Source organism: Asterias amurensis, chromosome 11, assembly GCF_032118995.1.
Source record: "Asterias amurensis chromosome 11, ASM3211899v1".
Taxonomy (NCBI): domain Eukaryota; kingdom Metazoa; phylum Echinodermata; class Asteroidea; order Forcipulatida; family Asteriidae; genus Asterias; species Asterias amurensis.
In genome coordinates this window covers 5,206,549-5,225,040 of record NC_092658.1, presented here as the reverse complement: position 1 = coordinate 5,225,040, position 18,492 = coordinate 5,206,549, and the positions used below count along the sequence as shown (strand labels likewise).

At 37.8% G+C, this 18,492-nt stretch overlaps 2 protein-coding genes across 3 annotated transcripts in view; one reads left to right on the top strand and one right to left on the bottom strand.

Moving 5' to 3' along the window:
• Positions 1–186: 186 nt before the first annotated feature.
• On the top strand, positions 187–7,141 carry LOC139943945 (uncharacterized). The gene is made up of 9 exons (XM_071940851.1): positions 187–283; positions 1,206–1,794; positions 2,782–2,923; positions 3,689–3,718; positions 4,323–4,426; positions 4,830–4,900; positions 5,385–5,484; positions 6,484–6,532; positions 6,983–7,141. Exons 1-9 carry the CDS (start codon positions 241–243, stop codon positions 7,133–7,135), a joined length of 1,281 nt encoding a protein of 426 aa, XP_071796952.1. The 5' UTR covers positions 187–240; the 3' UTR covers positions 7,136–7,141.
• Positions 7,142–7,185: 44 nt separating this feature from the next.
• LOC139943944 (uncharacterized) overlaps positions 7,186–18,492 on the bottom strand; it is a 95,353-nt gene continuing 84,046 nt past the window's right edge. Inside the window, exons 15-26 of one of the 2 annotated variants that reach the window (XM_071940850.1) lie at positions 18,354–18,454; positions 17,299–17,498; positions 16,763–16,826; positions 16,372–16,480; positions 15,652–15,751; positions 15,143–15,249; positions 14,743–14,837; positions 13,783–13,971; positions 13,222–13,321; positions 12,111–12,210; positions 11,056–11,189; positions 7,186–10,770 (exon numbers count right to left, since the gene is read on the bottom strand). In XM_071940850.1, coding sequence (XP_071796951.1) covers positions 10,738–10,770; positions 11,056–11,189; positions 12,111–12,210; positions 13,222–13,321; positions 13,783–13,971; positions 14,743–14,837; positions 15,143–15,249; positions 15,652–15,751; positions 16,372–16,480; positions 16,763–16,826; positions 17,299–17,498; positions 18,354–18,454 — 1,332 coding nt within the window. In that variant the 3' untranslated portion in view covers positions 7,186–10,737. The remainder of the gene's footprint in view (positions 10,771–11,055; positions 11,190–12,110; positions 12,211–13,221; positions 13,322–13,782; positions 13,972–14,742; positions 14,838–15,142; positions 15,250–15,651; positions 15,752–16,371; positions 16,481–16,762; positions 16,827–17,298; positions 17,499–18,353; positions 18,455–18,492) is intronic. The other variant, XM_071940849.1, reaches the window with a different exon arrangement.

The window sequence follows — 18,492 nt, the reverse complement described above, 5'->3', positions numbered from 1 at the left end:
TAATACGTGTTTTACCGTTTTTAATTATAACAATTTTTTTTATCATTTCAAGTAGAAGTGACAAAATATATAATTAAGTTACAAATATTAATATTTTTTATATTTTTTTTTTTTTATATTGACTCATATTAAATGGTTATGTACTTGTAAATTAAAACTGTTGACAGAGTCAGAGGATGTGGGAACCAAAATGGCCGCCTAAACAACACAATTTTGGCGTCTACAGCAACGAAACTGACGATGAAAACAGACGACAACGAATGCCAGGATGCCAACACAAAAGGTACATTTGAATCATTTATGTGCAAAGTTGTTTTTTAAGTTTTGAAAACTGCTATATTAGCAAAATATTTATTGGTAAACCGCTGGAAACATATACATGCCCAGTTTCCGGACAAAGTGCTATTCGAAGTGATGATGTATAATAATGTAATTTGTATGTCTAGAGTGTTAAAATAGTGAATTCCATAGTCGAAACTTTTTGCCCGTCAGAATAACAGTTCTTGTTAGATCAAGGTCTTGACATTTTTTTCTTGATTTGTTCCTTGTATTCTCAGTAAGCTCATGTTCCTGAGAAAAGGAAATGAATATTCAAACAAAGTTCAACTTAATTAAAAAAATAAAAAAAAAAAATTAATGTAATGAATTCTCACGAGTCACCATCATCATCATAAGGTTTATCGCAATTCAGAACCGCAATGCGTTGTGGGAAGGCATACCATATGAGGCAGTTTGCTCTGCGGTTAACGTTGTCATGCACGACTCGCGCACGCATCGCCTATATCTTTGTGTGGGCAGTGGGTTCAACAGCGCCCTCTCTTGATATTTTGCTATTTGCGATAAACCTTATTCAGAATCCTTAATTGGCACCTTTTTCATTATTAAAAAACAAGTGAAGTAGGCCCCTACAAGTGACAGCTCCCATAATAAACACATGGACGGTGGTTTTTGTGGGGAAAAGTTTCCGTATGGCGCCACCACTTTTTCATTCGAAATAAAATAATATAGTATCTAATTTACCTGATTGAAATATCCCTTTTTGTAAAAATGAGTGAAAAAGTGGTGGCGCCATACGGAAAGTTATCCTTTTGTGGACCAGGGTTCAATCTTTTTAAAATTGGTCTGTTCTTCCAAGATTGATTTTGATCAGGTGTACACGACTAGGTTTTCATTTTGAATCGTATGGTTTTTCTTTTCCATTTCAGTTTTTGTCAGGCCTCCGTCCGGTAAAACTGTACAGGAGAAATGTCAGTGTAAGCATCTACCTCCGTCTGTCCCAACAACTCATAAGGGTGGACTTGGCACTGCCCAGTTTCTCTTTGAACCCACCCCACCTAACCACAAGAGAGCATCCCATGCTTCAAGCCCACACATCCGTAAAATACAGAGTGCAAAGGCACGGCTTGTTCCATCCTCTGCAAACAATGTAAAAGACAGTACTATTCTTCCCAGTGGGGGGGTTAGGGACCGCCAGAGGCCGAGGTCTGCGAGTGGTTCGAATCCACACGACGTCATCAACCGTCATCGACCTGGCTCAGCAGTCGGAAATCGACCTGTTCCAAAACAATTTCTTGTCTTAGAAACTAAAGAAGCAAACCCAAGTAGGGGTAAGGATCTTGAAGCAGGTATCCATGATGGGCTTGAGTCTCACAAGGTTGCATCCAATGAGACTGAGGATGCTCAGATAAGGAGATGGAAGGAACGAAAGAAAGAAGTGCAGAAGATGGAGCAGTTGATCCCCGAAGGCTTAGCCCAACTGAGACCTTGGCTGACTCAGGATGTTCCAATGGAATGGTAAACCCTCCTTCTTACTATTCCTCAAAAGAAGATTACATTTTATTATAAGCTAGGGGACTTTCTCAGGGTTCTCCACAGGGTTAAGTTTTGTCCGGGCGCTAAACAAATCCTGCACTATCGTCAAATTGCGCAAATCATTCCTGCAATGTTTTCGAATTGCGCACATAATTTGCTTGGGCTTCGTCTTCGACTTGGGCTCCACACGCTCTTTACGTACCAAGTACAAACCCAGTCTTCAGTCCTCCAATTTCTAGTGGTATTTTTACGCGTTTCGAACATCAGACGACGCATAGAGCCAAACCCGGAGCCCAAGCCGAGGTTTGAGAAATGCCCCTGTTCTTCTCTTTCTGCTCAGATTGTTTATAATCCTGTTTTCCTTTCAGTTAATAATAGTTCTCCATCTTTTTGTAATCAAGTGGGTCAGTGTACAATGAATTTGAGCACAAAAAACTAGTTTAAATAAGTAGTCCGTCTAATATCTGGGTGCAGGTTTCTACTATGCCAATCAATGCTACTTGAGTGTACAGTACAATTCAATTTTCTTTGGAAAATGGAAAAATCAGAAAAGTTGTGATTAGTTGTAGAAAGTCTATGAAAGCCTACACCGCAGGTCAGCCCTTGTACTTGATAAAATATTCCTATATAAACAAAAATCCAAAGAACAAATATCATGCCTGACCCTAGCATTATGATTGAGTGTTAGCGGGGGAAAACTTGTATAAATTTCAATATTTTCCCTTGTTCTTTCTTTTGGTGGATTAACCTCTCCAATAGTTATTATGATTACTTTATAGTATCAGGGGTCGATTTCACAAAGAGTTAGGACTATGACAATAAACAAAACGTATGGCTAGTCCTAACTTAGGATGAGTAACTCGAAATAAGACTAGTCTTAACTCTTTGTGAAATCCACCCCTTGTATCCTTTGTTGATTTGGCGCTGTATAACTATAAATCCTATAATGGTGTGTTCCAATCTCGACAGGTGCGGTGTAGATGCCTCTTCTTGCCTCGTCTTTCTTCCTTTACTCCTTCAAGACAGTGAAGATTTACCCGTAGTTCCGCCAGCCCAAGGAGCTAATGATGTCATACCTCATACAGTTATTCCCCCACCACCAAAACCATTTGTGAGTAAGGTTTAAACACAATTTTTAGGTCAGATACTCAAAGATGTCTGCAGCCAATTTCACAAAGCACTAGGAATTATCTCAAGTTAGGACGAGTAACTCATCCTAATTTAGGATGTGTTTAATGCGTCCTAACATCTATAGACAGGGAACTAATATTAATCCTAAGTTAGGAAGAGTTTTGTGAAATCGACAACTGGAGCTTGCTCAATGTAAAGCAATGAAAATTGTGGATTAGCGATCATCTTCTATTGCTGTTTTGAGTAAAATGCAAAAATTGCTGTTTAAACATCCAAAACAAAAATCAAACATTAGAAGTTGATTTCTTTGTAGCCGTCAAGCATAAAAAAATATATTTAGGTATTCAACTTGTGAAACACCATATGTATACATGTATATCCAATTTGCTGTGTAGGTTGTTTTTATGAACTTGTCTGACTATATTTTACCCACTGCCATGGAGTAGATTTCAAAATTGTGGAGGCTACACAATGAACTTCATTCTTAAAAGAACTGTCCTGCTTATTAATATTAAGTACAACATTGGGGTAGAAATTCGACAAGGACTACTACTTTAGCTTTAGTGGATCAAGGGGACTTCTTGTTATTAACTTCACTTCTGCAGAGTGAGTTAGTAATTGGTCTCAACGTTTTGACTAGCTTGCTCTAGTCATCATCAGAAGACTGATTGTAATTGAATTTTGTTCTCAAACACTCAGAAATTGAATAATTGTATGAATGTTGTTTTCTCTTCTTTGATTACAGGATCCAAAGAAACTATTTCACTACGATGTGGTAAGTAATAAAAATGTTACTCTATTGAATTTATTGTTTACAAAGAAATCATCTATTCACAAAGTTATACAAAAATAATTTAGGAAAAACTGTCCCCGAGAGATTCTTTCATGGGGTGCGTTTTTGTGGCTGTAACCAATAACAGTCACGGTCAATGGCCAGTGATCAACTAATGGCAAGTTCAATCGAAACAGTTATTGGTGTCGACCGCAATAACGCTCCCTCAAATATGGGAAATAAACATGGGCCGAAGGCAGATGGCGCTATTAGAAGAAGTTTGTACACAGTTTGCCATATGGGGTGACAGGAATCTCCTGCCACAATGTGTAACACTTTGATTGGTTTGCGGTATACACCATGTGTGTATCTACGTGCCTGGTATATTTTGTTCTTTTGAGTAGATTTTTCGGAATAGGGGAGACTTCTCAGTTCTGAAAAGAACTGTCCTGCTTATTGACTACTACCTGGGCGGAACGTAGAAAATTGGCCGGGTCTACCATTTAGCTTTAGTGATTTTAGCTTTAGTGATTCGAAGGGAATTATTAGTAATTCGAAGGGACTTCTTTGATTCGTCTTGACATAGTAACATTTTTTTTTTTTACAGGAGAAGCACATTCCACCTGACCCAACACCTGAGCAGAGATCCCATACAAGGCAGTCTAGGAATGGTATCTATGCCACTGATGGTAGCTTACTTCATGATCAAGAGTAAGTCACAAGGGCCCAATGGTAGGCATGGCATGACGCTGCCTACCACTGGCATGCCGCTGCCTACCACAGACTGTTGCGCTTATATGGTGCCCTGTAGAGTATGTGTTTCTATTAGCCATAAACACATAATTCCACCGCACATAGTCAATGAAGTGAGACACTGGTAATGTTGTGGCTGTACTGGCTGACTCCTTTCAAACTGTGGTTGATTTTATTTTGTAAACAAATTTGTGTCACTAAATATAAATATATCACCCTTAAGTGCTTCAAAGTTCCACGGTTGAACATTTGATAATGGTTGATTTACATGTAAAACTTGTTTTGTCTGGATTTGTGGTTTTGCATCTTCTATTTTTTTGTTAACATTTGCCATTGGTTTCTTCCTTTTTTTTTTAATCAGGAGGTATTTGATGAATAGGACGGAGGAAATGATTCAACAAGAAATTGAAGATCTTGAGAATCTGATACAAGGTGAGAGAAATAATATCTTGGGACCAATGCATTGGTCCCAATGAGGGGGTTCCTCACTAATTCAAATATATGTGGCATAATAAGTCAGCGAGCACCGAATAAACTTTAAGACAATTTGAATACCAAAATTCAAATTATAGAAGAGTTTGCGGTAAATGAGTTGGGGTGGTTCTGAAAAGAACCGTTGGATTAACTCGACGTTTCGATCAGTATGCTCTGATTGTCTTGTGGAGAAATGACGATCAGAGCACACTGATCGAAACGTCAAGTTAATCCAACGGTTCTTTTCAGAACCACCCCAACTCATTTAGAGACAGTCATTACATGGTGTTACCGCAAACTTTTCTATATCTTATTTCCACCATGCAAAGTTTCAAATCCTACTTAAAATTCAAGTTGTCATTCTCCTCCCCCAAAAGTATGATTGAAACATTTTTTGGGTGATCCTCATTTCTGATTTTGTTCTTCTCTCTCCAATACCAAGGCATTGGCAATGCAGACAGTAACAACGTCATGTCACAATACCAGGCTGAAATCAGTAAGCTACAATGGTCTGTCAAAGACACCCTAGTCAAGTGCTACCAGTAAGTAACTTTAAGTATCCCCCAACCTTTAGGTAAGGTAGGTAGTGCTGCTGCTCTACCAGCCAGGCTTCTGTTGGATGATACCCAAGCCAACATCCATGGACTGTCATGGGGGTAACCCCATTTCAGCCCAAGGAGTAGGTAGGTGGCAACGGCCCCTGGAAAAATAGTTGATTGTAGCCCACACCTTGAAGTGGCCTTCAGGCCTTGTGTGTCTGGTGACTTAAAAAAAAAAAAATTTAAACCCTACTAGCGAATAACATCTTCTTATAACTGTGAAAATGCAACCAGGGCCCAATTTCATAGAGCTGCTTAAGCACAAAACAAATGTGCTGGGCAGAATATGGTGAGCAGCAAAATTTCTGTCATATGTATTTTAAAGCAGATCAATAAAACTGAGTTAGTTACAATGCTCGTAGTCGTATACAACTTGAGCTCTTTCGCCAGTTTTGCATAACTTGGCTCTCATACATGCATGCCATCAATGTAACTGGTGTGAGAAGATTGAACATTTTGGCAAGATGTGAAAAGAGTATCTTGATGGGGAAATTTTCTTCAAGATTAAATTTTAGAAGAAACGAAATCGGTATTTTAAAGGCAGTGGACAATATTGGTAATTACTCAAAATAATTATTAGCATAAAACCTTACTTGGTAACCAGTAATGGGGAGCTGTTGATGGTATAAAACATTGTGATAAACGGCTCCCTATGAAGTGCCATAGTTTTGGAGAAAGAAGTAATTTTCCACGAATTTGATTTCGATACCTCAGATTTAGAATTTGAGGTCTCGAAATCAAGCAACTGAAAGCACACAACTTCGTGTGACAAGGGTGTTTTTTTCTTTCATTATTATCCCGCAACTTCGACAACCGATTGAGCTCAAACTTTCACAGGTTTCTTATTTTATGCATATGTTGACACACCCCAAGTGAGAAGACTGATCATTGACAATTACCAATAGTGTCCATTGTCTTTAAGCAAAATTTGTTTTTCTTCAGACTCAGGAGTCACTTCAAAGATGATAAGCAAGATGAGCAAACTGACCTGGTGAGTAAATAATTACAGTAAATAATTTGTAGCTAGCCACAAGTTAACACTCTAGCGTTCCGCAATTTCATGCAGTGGGCCAAATTCAGATGGGACGCAAAGTCGTTGGTTCCGTTTGTTGTGGTATGCAAGTAAAAGAGCCGAGTGTACTTCTCGAAAAGAGAAGGGGTTCGCCCTGGTGTTCCTCGTTTGATTGACAGTATATTGCACCACAGCACCTTGTAAAACATTACATGGTGCTATGTAAAAGGCGTAGGTCTCATAATTCAAACGGAGTCCACAATACCTTCCGGAAAATACTGTATGTTATAGTGCCTTGAGCGTCAGATTCTGGTATTTCACAATTATTAGCAATGTTTTACCAGGCTTTGAGTAAGTGCACACTTTCTGCCTGATGTAGTTTGACCTTAAAATTTTCTTAATATTTACTCTATTTTGTTTGTTATGCAGCTTGGTCTCCGTGCTTACATCAAAGAGAAGGAAAGAATACTCAACCAAATCAAAGCAAGGCGAGAAGCATGTCTTCTGGAATTAGAACAGCTCGAGTCAGAAATTGGAATGACAACACAGGGTGAGGTCATGAAGGCTTTCCAGAGATTATAGGTAAACAAGCTTTCGTTTGATAAAGTTCTCTAGCCCAACTGGAGTTAAAAGAAGTGGAAGTGTCGTGGCCGAGCGGTTAAGAGCACCGAATTCAAACTCTGGTGTATCAGCAGAGTGTGGGTTCGAATCCCCAGTAGTGACACTTGTGTCCTAAAAAAGACACTTAACCATTGCTTCGTCCTTCGGATGGGACATAAAGCCGTTGGTCCCATGTGTTGTGTAACGCGTGTAAACGAACCCAGTGCACTTATCAAAAAGATAAGGGGTTCGCCTCGGTGTTCCTGGCTGTGGCTGCTGTATGCGCCGTAGCACCTTGTAAACCCTTATAAGGTGCTAAATAATTGGGTCTCACAATTCATCTCCGCAATAACCTAGCTCTCTGAAAGTTTGTATATACTCCGCGCCTCGAGTACCTTGTTTGGTAGATACGTGCGCTATATAAGACTGTTATGTTATGATTTTAAAAGAGCCCAAGTAACTGTTGAGTTTTCCACTGGAATTGAAATAGCCAAAATCTTGGCACAAATATTTCCACAAAGAATGAATCTCATAGATTATCATCTGGAATTGTAACAGCCGAGTGCTTCTCGACAAATAATTGAAGCATTGATTTTTTAATTTGCAATACGAGATGAAATTTTAGTCTTGAGCTTTTATAGGACACCTCAAAAGGCAATGATTCATGTCAATTAATCAAATTTGGGGGTGAACAAAAAAATATGACTAGCACAGATTTGAACCTGCGACCTCCGTGCCCTATTCTTGCAGTTTCCCTATTTTATCATTACCTTCTCATTGACTGGGGTGGAAGCATTGTTGTATGGTTGGTATAGGAGTTATCATAATAGTATATGTGTATTTGTTTTTACATTTTTAACCTTAAATCGGGTTTTTCGAAATTGTGTAATAAAAGAAAGTCTTTCTCACCAAAGCTATAAAAAGTTAAGGGTGACTTTTCAAACCCTTTTAAACCAACTCCATCAAAACTCCAAAAAACTTAAAAGAAATAATGTTAGTTTGTAAAATGAATATAAACATTTATTTATTCTGTGTATGTGCTCTTAAAATGTTAACTTATAAATAATGAAATATGTATGTACATTTGTTGACAAGGATTAATAATTAACAAGTTACAAAAAGTTGTTACAGCACTTTTGTTGTTACAGCATTTTTTAAATAATATGAAAATTTAATAACCGCAGTCTATACACAGTGCAAAGTGTGCCAGCCAAGCAATGCAAAATCTCAGCCAGTGTATTGTAATAATAATAATAGTACACCGTTTGTAAGGTACACTATTCCTGTAAACCATTCAAAGGTGCGAGTCTTGTAGAAGTTGGGGTTAAAGTACTGTCAAACTGTTGGGAAAGCAAGCAGGAAGTAGTGTGTTTTAAGTTTCTCCTGGAAGAGAGTGATGAAGTACATTTTTCCAAGGTCTTCAGGAAGTGAATTCCAGAGTCTTTGTGTAACAGGCGAGTTCAAGGAACGACTTTGGCATTGCTGGTAGATCTCAGACAGACCAAAGCCTGTATTTACCACATTCGATACAGGGAAGAAATTCTTTAGCTGTGCAGCTTCATTGACTCCAGATTCAAAACTATGCACTTTTTGGAAAATGAAAGCACCTCGATGTCAAGGATAGTTGACTCAGCATCATGGGCATTGTCAGAAATTGCCAAGGAAAAATACGCATCTAGTGGAAAAAGATTTGTCAGGTACACAGCACCACAGACATTGACAGAAATTTCCAAGGTAGAAGAACACTCACCCCTCACAGTAAATTTTTACTAATGATGCGAGGGGTGACTTTTCTTCTTCCTCTGCAATTTCTTCGATGCCAGGTACCCGGTACTTTGCAGAGTTCTGTGAAAAAAAAACACAGGCAAATCACTTGAGTGGGATTCGAACCCACAACCTTTGCATCGCCAGAGATGCCTGACCACATAGCTAAACCGGTGGCTGGAGTCAGTTTGTTTGTCTGTATTTGACAAATGGCACAAAACACTTCTCTCATTAGTTATTGCCACAATCTGTAGACAATGCAATCTTACGAGTTGTTGCATTGGAAAGACTGGCTGGCACACTTTGTTCGGAAAACAGACGTTTAGTTTAAAGTAAAGATATCCTCAAATCAATATCTACAATAAATGCATTGCAGTTTACATGCAGGGTCGAATTTTACAGATAAATAAAAAGTATGTACATACATTACGACAAAATATAGTAAGAATGGAATAAAATTATTATAAACAGAGAAAGTAGTTTCCTTCTGGAATACTGTTTTGTTGTTGTTGAAGAGTTCTTGAGGAAACAAAACAATCAGCAGCACCATCCACAATAAAAAAAAAACTTTGAAGGAAGAGATTTGTATGAAGTCGTCTTTTGATTTTCATGTCAATGAAATAAAATCCTAGCAGAAATTCAAATGGCAAACAGAAGACGTTGTCAAAAGCTATGGATGCTTTATAAAATGCAGAAGGGGCTTGTCGATATACCAACCTACATGTAAAACACGGCTGGTGGCTTTCTTCCAATCTTGAGATGGGTCACAATTTGTCAAGATGATTGTGTCTACAAAATCGCATGGATTTGCATAAACATAAACACAAACTATAAGAGACAATCTTCATTTTAGACCACTGTCAAGTTTAGACCACTGTCATACAGTTAAGCGCAATCAACCAAACGAGGTTATCGCAAAAAAGAAGTACGTATTGTAATTTAACACAACAACAACACTTGTGATTTGTGTGAAGTACACTTAAAAAAATAACTACTTGATTTAAAGTTCATTGGCAAGTGAATTGGAATTACACAAAATTTGATACATTAAAAGGACTTAGGAAGGAACAAAAACAATGACTTTCCCAGATTTGTTGCAATAATCTTGGATGCTTTTTCTGAGTGAATATTTTCATAACATAACTAATCATTTTAACAGTGTAAAAAAAGGATTCTGGAAAATGTCAGACATCATAAGTCAAAAGGCCGTTGCCTACTACAATACATTTAACTCTACTAATCTTGCTGGAAATGTCAGCTTTTGTTGTAAGTTTAAAAGGAACTTGTTCACATATTTCTTGCAACACCCTTTGCATTTTGGGTGCCAGTCGAATAAAAACTATGGCAAATAAAAAGGGGTTTAGGTCTAAGAGCAGCAGACATGTTGGTTTCTACTTCAGCTCTTTAGACCTTTCCATTGTTGATAAACAAACCACACCGGTTGGCATGGACGCCTGATTGTTATCAGATGTTCTGACCAAATTCAAAGTTTGCTGCAAACTTTCAATTGAATAAAATACCTCCCAAAATGGGAAGCTTTGTTTCCAACAATTTCAACAATATTTTTCAATAGTTGTGCATTGTGTGACATTGTTACAAACTGGCCATCAGTTTTTGTTTTGCATTTACAGCTTTCCATATTGTTCCACGGTTTGAAAAAACTTGGGCGGTGACGTTGAGATAGAAAGGTCTACAGAATCCAAACTGAGGATATCGTCCAAATAAGACTGGTGCCAGGGTAGACAGTGTTTATTCGGGAACTTGACATGGATGCGATGTTGTTGAATTGTGAGGGCAGGGTGTGAGTTCTGCTTTGATGTTCATAACTTGGTCCCCACTGTCATCCCATTGGCCTGAAATGAAAAACAAAATGAAGATAATGGAAATTTATTATCAGGAGTTACAAGGGCCGGCAATGAAGAAATGAAAACACTCATAGTCAAGCAGTTGATTGAATACTTCCTTAAAGTATAGAGGGATTATGTTGTCACGAATAGGCATGAGGTCGCTACTACTTTTGTAGTATAGTTGTGGTGGCATGATTAATCAAATAGTTGAAAAACGAAAGTCGCGGCTCGGCTTAGAAACATTTTGATCAGTAAGCTCTGATCAACTTCAGAAGACTAAGCTAGACTCACCTTAACCTGTGTGTATTGGTATGGGACGTGGAGTGCGCAGCTGTTGTGTTCAATAATAAGTAAACCTCTAGTAGCGGATACACCAGTGACTAGAACCGGTTCCCCCGCCTGGAGTAATGGTTCAGTAGAATTATCTGTAGGGAAAGAAAAAAAGACATACTTACAAAAATACTTGAAAAATAGTATGAATCCAGCATTGGAAATACTTCCCCCAGGCAACCTGGGCAGGAATAGAACCAGCTAACCATGAAATAAGCCAACCAGCTGACCAAGCTAGAAAGAAAAAAACGGCCAACCAGAAAATCTTGGCAGGAATGGAACCTGAGTTAAAGAGCTAACTGAACAGTCGGGAACCTTTGTAGAAATACAAAATATCCAAACATGGCAACCTGGAAATAAATAAAACAAACAACCAACTTGGGTATGGATAGAACCAGTCAAACTGGCTTGGAATATAACCAGCCAACCAGGCAGGGTGGGTATGGATAGAACCAGCCAACCAGCCAACTTGGGTATGGATAGAACCAGTCAAACTGGCTTGGAATATAGCGAGCCAACCAGCCAACCTGGGAAGGAATATAACCAGCCAACCAGGCAGGGTGGGTATGGATAGAACCAGCCAACCAGCCAACTTGGGTATGGAGAGAACTAGCCAAAGTGGCTTGGAATATAGTGAGCCAACCAGCCAACTTGGGAAGGAATAGAACCAGCCAACCAGGCAGGGTCTTGAGGGTGGGTAGGGATAGATCCAGCCAACCAGCTAACTTGGGTATGGATATAACCAGCCAAACTGGCTTAGAATATAACAAGCCAACCAGCCAAGCTGGGTAGGAATATTTCAAGCTAACCAGGCAGGGTGGGTATGGATAAAACCAAACAACCAGCCAACCTGGCTTAAAATATAACAAACCAACCAGCTGACCTGGAAATGAATAGAACCAGCCAACCAGCCAACTTGGGTATGAATAGAACCAGCCAACCAGCCAACTTGGGTATGAATAGAACCAGCCAACCATCCATTCTGGGTAGTAAAGAAACAACCATTTTGTACTTACCAGGGTAATTACACTTCATGATTCTGGTCTGTGGGAAATCCACCCTGATGCTACCAGCCACTGTGTAAGGGCGACTCTTTGGTATCGGAGGTGGGTGATTCTAGAAAACAAAACAAAAAACCAAGCGAGGGTTTTCAAATGTGTGCCCACTTTGAGAAAAATATTTCAATATTTTTACACTTCAGATATTTTACAATCCAGATATATTCACAGGGAGGTTCATTTATAATAAAAATAATAATTAAGCAGTATTTATAAAGCGCAATATGAATACAACAATCCTCAAAGCGCTTAACAGCACAATGAAAAGCATTAAGAAAACAAAACATAGAACTGAATTCCCAGTTTAAGTCCACTAACTAAAAAATATAAAATTAGGCCGACCAACTGTTAGCCATAACTGGTACAATAATCCATTTTATCAAATAAAATTTATGTTGTATTTTTTTTCAATTCTTGGGCAATCAGGTAAATTTGACACACACAGACAAAAACAGTAAAAATTAATGAACAAAAAACTTAAAAAACAACAACAAAATCATGAACAAAAGTTAGAAAGTAATCCCTAAGTGAAAATAAAACACTCAAAACTCATAATAAATTAGAGAAGACTAGAGTGAAGAAACAAAATCTTATAACCAAAAGGTTCAGTCTGCCAATAAGATTATTTCAAAAAAGTTCAAACATGCATAACATGAAAACATGAAACTGTAATTTGATTAGTTAGAAAGGTTGAGCTGTTTTCTGAGTAGCAGAATGTTTTACAGTAGCAAAGTTGCACCAGCATCAGACAGGCGCTCCAGAGTCCCGCCGAACCAAATTCCGAATTATTAGTACATGAAAAGTTTGACTTCTGAAACAGTTAGGAGTGACTGGACGCGCTAAAAGTCGAAAGATCGACTGTTGCAGTCAGAACAACTCTGGATCATCTTGGTTTCAGAGGTCAATATGTCATGAGCCGAGCCAATGTAAATGTTTTGTTCGCCTATCTGACAGTGTCTGAAACCACAATGTATTAGGGTTGACCTAGAGTCACTCCTAATCTATTTGGTTCGGGCGCGCCTGTCTGACACTCTGTCTTGTCATGTCCGAGGATAATAAAATATCTTACCACATCCAAGCCATACACACTACATGTCTGCTGTACAATGTCTGTATCGCATCGGTCAGGCTCAGACGTCTTGCCTGAAGAAGAAGTGGCAGACTGAATCCTGTCAAGACATAACAAAGAAAGTTTGAATATTTAGTCCATATTAATTTTTGTAACAAAAGTCATTGACATGGAGGAGAGTTTTCACAGAAAAGCCTTGACATTTTTTTCGTCAAGGAATTCTATAACATGAGTAGGGCATTCTGCAGAGACTGGATACAAATAAATGGCAATATTAATGTTTAAACATGGAGCAAATTAGATAGCTAGTCTTTAGTGCCTTGCTGAAAACACATTATCTTGGTTTTTTTCTTATTAATATTAATATTTGTTTATAGTTTGCTAAAAGATGTAATTGAAGGCTTCAAATTTACTGGTTTAATGCACAGCCTGTGATGAAAGGTCACTCTGAAAATATCTTCTTTTTTTTCATTGCCTCTGGGGCATTTTAAAATTAACAGCTTGAAAAGAGACTAAGGGAAAAGTTTGGTAACAAAACAAAACTCAGTGACCTATACTGACCCTTCATATATAGGCTCCACCTCAAGGCACTGCATTCTTTTACTATTGCTGAGTTTGGTTTGTAGTAGAGCTTTCAGTGTGGGCCAGTGCTTCATGCAGATCCAGCGTCTGGTAAGAGACTGTATGTGGACAGCGGCCTGGTGCTGTCTGGCATCCCGTAGACACTCCAGACACTGCCATGCTTCCTCGCTGCAAAATGGCATTTTTTGAATTTGCAATTTTTATTTATTTATGTTTTTCCCCAAGAACATGCAGAAGTATACACATTTTTGTACTCTACAGTAAAGGTTTGCAGTTAACCATGTATTGATAATCTCTAAATTAGTTGGGGTGATTCTGAAAAGAACCGTCGGAACCACCCAATCTCTAAGCATTTCTAAGCGCTATAGTGCTGGTGTCCTTGAAGATTATAGTTAACCAGTGCAACAACACCAAAATATATATTAATTTTGGTTTTTACCCATACACCGATGTATGTTAGCACTGTATACTCAGTGCTTTCCCGAGTCCTGTGAAAAAATATCACAGGCATGTTACTTGGGTGGGATTCGAACCCATGACCCTCGCAATTCTAGAGCAGTGTCTTACCAGCTAGACTACCGGACAACCTATACCGGGCAACCTACAACTAGGTTGCCCGGTAGCTAGAGGCAGTTCGAATCCTATGTTTTTGGCAGCTGGTACCGCAATGATATAAGAGATGTTAAATTTGCATCGGGGATAAAGAATATTAATTTTGGTTTTTACCCATACACCTATATGTGTGTTAGCACTGTATACTCAGTACTTTCCCGAGTTCAAAATACAAACATACAATGTAATAATAATATAATAACATCGAAGTCTTATATAGCGCACAAATTATGCAAAACAAAAGCAGAAATAAGCATGAGAAAGTAAAGCTACCCAAGTCACTTTTTAGTTAGTCACTTTTTTTAACTTTATTTTTCTAGTTCCTACCTGAGAAAGACATGTCTGGTTCCCAGCGCCCATCTTGTACTGAGGTATGGCAGTTTGCTTTGATCCATGGCTTGCAGAAAACAGTCCAAAATCACCTGAAATACAAGAAATATGATTTCAGAATTGTAAGGCACACAACGATATTTCTATTTAAACTGGTTACTATAGTTCCTTTGTAAACATTATTTTGACTGTTATGAGCCCAGCCTGGACAAAGTTGGAAAGAGGCATAAATTCTTACGAATCTGTAAAATAAAAAACAGTATTTAAAAAACAAAAAACTAAATTTGTGAATGAAAGTTCAACATAAATCAATAAGGTCATAACCCAAACTGGCTGGAAAAATATAGGCCTATCTATCTTTACTTAAAAACAGAAATAAACAAGAACAAAACCTCACCTTGCTATCTTGCAGTGATTTTTCCATGAGCCCTTTGAGTTTTTTATGTCTCGCTAAGAATCTATAACGACTGACGAAGGACGGAAATCTTATCTGGCGTGGATAACCTTTAGAAGAAAAAACATAACAAAAAATTCATTATTGTAGTTAGTAAAAAAAATTTAAAAAAAGTTTACCAAAAAAGTATCATCTGGTTACCTAAGATCTGGTGAAACTTTTATAGAAATTTAAGTATTGGTTGAAAAACAAACATAATTCCATTGAGTGGTTTTGTGAGCCTTCCCTCACACAGAATCCAACGTCGTACGGTAACTCAGCACCCAAACAGTTGAATTCTGATTATAGTGGAGTGCCTGGGCTCAATTTCACGAAGAGTCGAGATTGATTTTAACTTGTTTTCTTAATTGCTAAGCAAAGTGTGATGGCGATTTAATAAATGGCGAAATGATTGCGCATGTGCCTGGCCGGACTCTCACGGAATCTCTCGCAAGAAGTAAATATAGACTTACCTCCAACCATGAGTTGTACTGTCTCCAGGAGTTGGAGATGCTTTATTTGCTTCCTGACAGCGTCACTATCGAATGAGTTTGGCTCTTCTCGATCGTTAGACTAGATCAAAAGAAATGGTTCACAAAACATTTTGAACTAAATCTGTGTTTAACGGATATGAAGCACTAAATGGTGAGATATCAATATTATATTTGGTTTGCAGTAACACCATGTGTGTGTCTACTTGCCAGAGAGAGTTTGTTCTTTTGAGAATTATTTTGATACACATATTGCACAAGAAATTTTTCATCGGGGATAAAGAATTTATATTAAATTTGGTTTTACCCTACACTGTAGGGCAAAACCAAAATTAATGCACAAGGATTTAAGAATAAAAGCCATACAAAACCCAAAATGGCCATGTACATGTAGACAACAAGATAAAAGTATTATGATAATTATTAAAGGATTATAACAGAATTGGTTTGAAAAAAAAACATCCCTTGAAATGTTTCTGTCTAAAATGTCATATTTGATGAGAAGTAAATAAAACGAATTTCCCATTTATGCAAAATGTGTAATCGGTTTGCCACTATTTTTCGAGTGACCGAGATGGCCGAACACTCTCAAACTTCTACAGGTTTGTCAGTTTATGGTGAATTACATAAAGTGCTTACACTGCCAGTACCTGTTTTGTTAGCAAAAACAATTCTGTATTGTTCCTTTAAAGTTCTACATACCCTGATGCATCTGATGAAGTGCGGAGAGGCTTGGCTTAGTGTCTTCAGCAGGCTGTCTAGTCGCACCTGAAAATCTTGACAGAGACTTGAAGATGTCTCCTCATGTTTCCTTAAACAGAAAACAAAAATCAAAGTAAAGTCTATGAGAGACACAGTGATTTTCAATTCTATTTAAATCTGCTTTACTAATTAAAACACCAAATATAAAGAGAAAGACATCAACAATTCAAACCCACAAATTCTTAAGGTGGTGAGATAAAATATTGGGAAAAAAATTGGCATTTATAAATTCTCGAAAAACATGCCTACACGGTATACAGATATTTAGACAACATGACACATTTATATAACATGACAAGCAATGTCATATTGAGTTTCAATCTTCACTTACCCATTGTTTTCTGAAGGTGGTGGGCTCGGTGAAATTCTAAACATGAAACCTTTAGGAGATTTACCTGTGGGAAAAAATAACATAAAAACATGGTATAAATATATATTTGGTTTGCAGTAACACCATGTAATGTGTGTATCTACTTGCCAGGTGCATTTTGTTTTTTTAAGGCCAAAAAACTTTATTTCATCAATTTTGTCTTGAAAACATATTTTATGTTATATCATTCGTTTGTGTATGACGGACAGCCACAAGCGTATAATGTTAGCATTTTGGAATAAAACTTGTTTCTGTAGAAACAACATATTTTGAACACTCTTTCTCTTGGTCAGATTTCAAACTTCTTAACGTCGTATCCAATTCGAAACCACAGTTGATGATATTGAATGGTCTGTATAGTAGTAGATGCATTCACAAAGCATTATCACATTTAATGCTGGCAAATAAGCTCAAAACCATTCGGATAATATTTTTAAATGGTCACAAAGTAGGAGGGTTAACCTGAGCGATCACACCATTGCCTCTCTCAATCTTACCTTGTAGAGCTTTCAGCTCAGGCGCAAAGAGATACCCGGCAAAGCCAAAATTACAAGAATGCTTCTGGAAGATGCTGATGACATCATCATTAATGACATCACGATTTGTCTTGACAAACTCACTGGCGTTGTACGTCACATCCCCGGCCGAATGCTTAATAGTGAACATGTCTTTATTATCGATCTCATTCTGAAAACAACTGCAAAGGGAAACGCATTTTGTTTAAGTAGGGTTTGTGACTTTTCAACATCACTAAGCAGGGAGGGGTTTTGGTTTTCTTCTGATACTTCCCATCTACATGTCAACATTAAATCTCGTAGTGCAGATGACAAGTCTTCTTTCATAGCCAAAGGGAATGAAAAAAACTCCCTGCTCACATCATAGACTCTCCACCACTTCAGACATTTAAAAAACTTCTCCAAACCTTCCTCTTTTCTTTTCCTGTCTATAGCTTCTACTATAGGTTCTAGGTTCACTGTGAAGTGTTTGGTAATGTTAAAGGTGTATATAAATACTAACTACTATTAATATTGACTCACTTCATCCTGAAGATGATCAGAGTAAAATGTTGAATTCTTACACAACCGATTCTTTTGGTATAGAAAGGTTTGCGGTAACACCATGTAATGACTATCTCTAATGAGTTGGGATGGTTCTGAAAAGAACCGTTGGTTTCAACTCGACGTTTTGATCAGTATGCTTCTTTTGGCATGAAGAATAAAAAGTACTGTTGTAATCAGTAGACAAACATGATCAAATTTGTGTATGGCCTAAGATGCATGACATAGTGTTTCAGTTGATCGATTCTGAAGTGTATGCAGCATGTAAGAACATAGATTTGTAAAATGAAGTTGTTGAAGTCTATCACCTTGATCAAGTAATTACTGTGCGTCCATTTTAAATATAACAACTGTTTCCCTTCTTTCGTCTTGAGGACATTTTGTGCATGCAAAGCATTGTGACGCTTGGTACTTTCATGGGCAGCAAAACAAAAGAATAAACAAAAGCAACACACTGTTGTTGGTAACTCTGTGAATCATGTCAATATACTAACCTATGACTTTGTAGTTTGTTGTTCAGGTTTTCCGTCAAGGTTTCAGAGTTGGATTTAGGTTCTAATCCTTCCTTACTGAGCAAGCTAAAAATACCAGTTTCCTGTGGAAAACAAAATCAATTTTTTTAACCAAAATGGT